At 29.6% G+C, this 2,881-nt stretch overlaps 1 protein-coding gene across 1 annotated transcript; it reads left to right on the forward strand.

Moving 5' to 3' along the window:
* The first annotated feature begins 1,397 nt into the window (after window positions 1–1,397).
* LOC122197923 (uncharacterized) lies at window positions 1,398–1,937 on the forward strand. Its single transcript, XM_042902118.1, has one exon. It carries the CDS (start codon window positions 1,398–1,400, stop codon window positions 1,935–1,937), a length of 540 nt encoding a protein of 179 aa, XP_042758052.1.
* The last annotated feature ends 944 nt before the right edge of the window (window positions 1,938–2,881 follow it).

Here is a 2,881-nt window from a genome sequence, read left to right on the forward strand (position 1 = left end):
AATTTATATTAGTAAAACAAACTATAGAAAAACAATTATATTTTGACCATATAACACTTTTTTTTAGTTTGTCAATAAAAAGCAACAAAATTTGATTATTTTTTTATATAGACAATTTTACCTAAAATGACAATGAACTTTAAAAGAAATATGTCAATTTTGAATTATATATATTGAAGGAAACATATTAAAATTTGCAAAGGAAACAAATTAATGACTCATTAATTACTTTCTATAACCTAAAAATTAGATAATTAATTAAAAAAATTAAAAATTACCATAAAATGACAAGTGAAAATTAATTTATAAGAATTAGCCACATAATTACATGTGTCCAAATGCATAAGAAATTGACAAGTGACAAAAAGTTTTTTTATTTATTAGGGAGGATTTGGTGAAGATAATAATGACTATTCGATTTTCAAGCAATTAATATTTATTCAAAATATAAATATATTTAAAAGGGATTTTTAATATGTGCCCTAAGGACACATATAATAAACATTAATTATGAAAAATATTATCATAATTAAATATAAAATGCATTTATTATGGAAATTATTATTGTAATTATGGTAATAATCTTTATAATTAATGTATTTCATATTTAATTATGGTAATATTTGTTATAATTAATGTTTCTTATATATGTCCTTAGGGCACATGTTAGAAAATCTCATTGTTAATTTATATGGATTCAGATTATAAATTGAATGCAACAAGAGTATAACCTGGAAATTTCATCTTGATGGAAACTGTTTGTGAAGTGTCATATAGACAAAATGATTCATTTATTAAGTTACGGACATGGAAATATATAACAATTGACAACCCATACAACGATGAGTAGATATAAACAGAACACTCTTCACCAAAAAGTTTAGAATTAATATGTATACGTTATGAAATATTAGTTTGTGAATGACCATTGGATTCTCCATTTCTCCCATAACTCCTCATCATTATTTAGCATTAGTAACAACCATTTCAATGTGTTTTATGAATGTAATAATACACGATCATAATGTGCATTCATATTATAGCTCATCTTTCATCTTATTTGGATAGTATAAATAGTGATCCATATGTATTAGAAACTTGATGATTTCATCACAAGTATTAGAATAAAAGTTCTCTCTACTCTTATTTCTTTCTTTACTTTATAATTTATATTGTTATTTGATCATATTTTATAACACGTTATCAGCACGAGGCTCTACCATAGAGTTCCAACTTCTTGTCGTTCTTGTCATTGTCAGGTATATATATAATTTTTTTTTTCAAAGTTCATATGTATAGTGCTCACAAGTTATATAATGCTCACAAGTAATCTTATGATACTTCTTAACTAACAATCCTCTAATATACAACTCTTTATTTTGATTAGTACTTTCACTATGGCAAACCTTAGCAAACTTGAGTTTATGGCTGTTGACATTAGTGGAAAAAATTATTTATCATGGATCTTTGATGCTGAAATCCACCTTGATGCTATGGGGCTTGGAAACACCATAAAGGATGTAAATCCTTTAAATGAAGCATCAAGCCAAGAAAAGGCTAAGGCGATGATTTTACTTCGCCACCATCTCGATGAAGGATTAAAAGTTGAATACCTCACTGTCAAAGATCCGGCTAATCTTTGGAATAATCTGAAAGAGAGGTATGATCATGAAAAAACGGTGATACTTCCTAGAGCTCGTTTTGATTGGTTACACCTTCGGCTGCAAGATTTTAAATCTGTGAGTGAGTATAATTCAGCCATGTTCAAAATTACTTCCCAACTAAAACTATGTGGTGAGACTATAACTGATGAAGACATGCTAGAGAAAACCTTCTTTACTTTTCATGCCACTAACATGCTCCTACAGCAGCAATATCGTGAGAAAGGTTTTAAAAAATATTGTGAATTAATCTCATCGTGGCTGAACAAAATATGAGCTCTTAATGAAAAATCACCAATCACGTCCGACCGGTTCTGGTCCATTCCCTGAAGTGAATGCGACATCATCTAACTATAACGGTCGTGGGTCTAACCGTGGCCGTGGCCGTGGTCGTGGTCGAGGTCGAGGTCGTGGACATGGAGGAGGTCGTCATAATAATTGTCCTAACAATAATAATAATATAAGTAACCACCAGAAGTGGGAAAGTAAGAAAAACCCACATCCTAATGATAAAAGTGGTCAAGGCAAAAAGAAAGTTGAAAATGTTTGTCACCGATGTGGAATGATCGGTCATTGATCACGTACATGTCGCACTCCAAAGCATTTTGTTGATCTTTATCAAACTTCTCTAAAATATAAAGAAGGAAAAAATGCAGAAACAAATTTTGTTCAAAATTATTTTTCCGAAGATCAACTAGAAATGGGACATTTGGATGTCGCCGATTATTTGGCCTACACGGAAGGGACAAACGATGTTATGGATGGTGATGGAAGTACCCAATTTTCCCATAAAAGGAGATGGATATGCCATATCATGAAATTTTTGGTTTTCTAGTATCATTTTATTTTTGCATTATGTTTGTTTAGAGTCATTGTCATGGTCAAGAATAATATGTAGTTTTGTTTAATGTCTTTTATGATCTTTATGTCATAGTCGTTTCATGAGAAGAGATCTCGATGATTCTTCTCAAAATAATAATATATGAATTTATTTCTCTAAGTTGAATATTTCTTATTTCTTATTATTTTTATTATATATTTTTATTTTGAAGAGAAATATGGACATTCGCAAAAGAAATGAGGAAGATATATGTCTTGCAGACAGTGCAACAACACATAGCATTTTTAATAATGAAAAATATTTTGCTTACTTATCAATTGGAGAAGCAAATGTTAATACAATAACGGGTAGTGCAAAAATGATTGAAAGCTCCGGAAGA

The sequence above is a fragment of the Lactuca sativa genome, chromosome 5, assembly GCF_002870075.4.
Source record: "Lactuca sativa cultivar Salinas chromosome 5, Lsat_Salinas_v11, whole genome shotgun sequence".
NCBI lineage: Eukaryota > Viridiplantae > Streptophyta > Magnoliopsida > Asterales > Asteraceae > Lactuca > Lactuca sativa.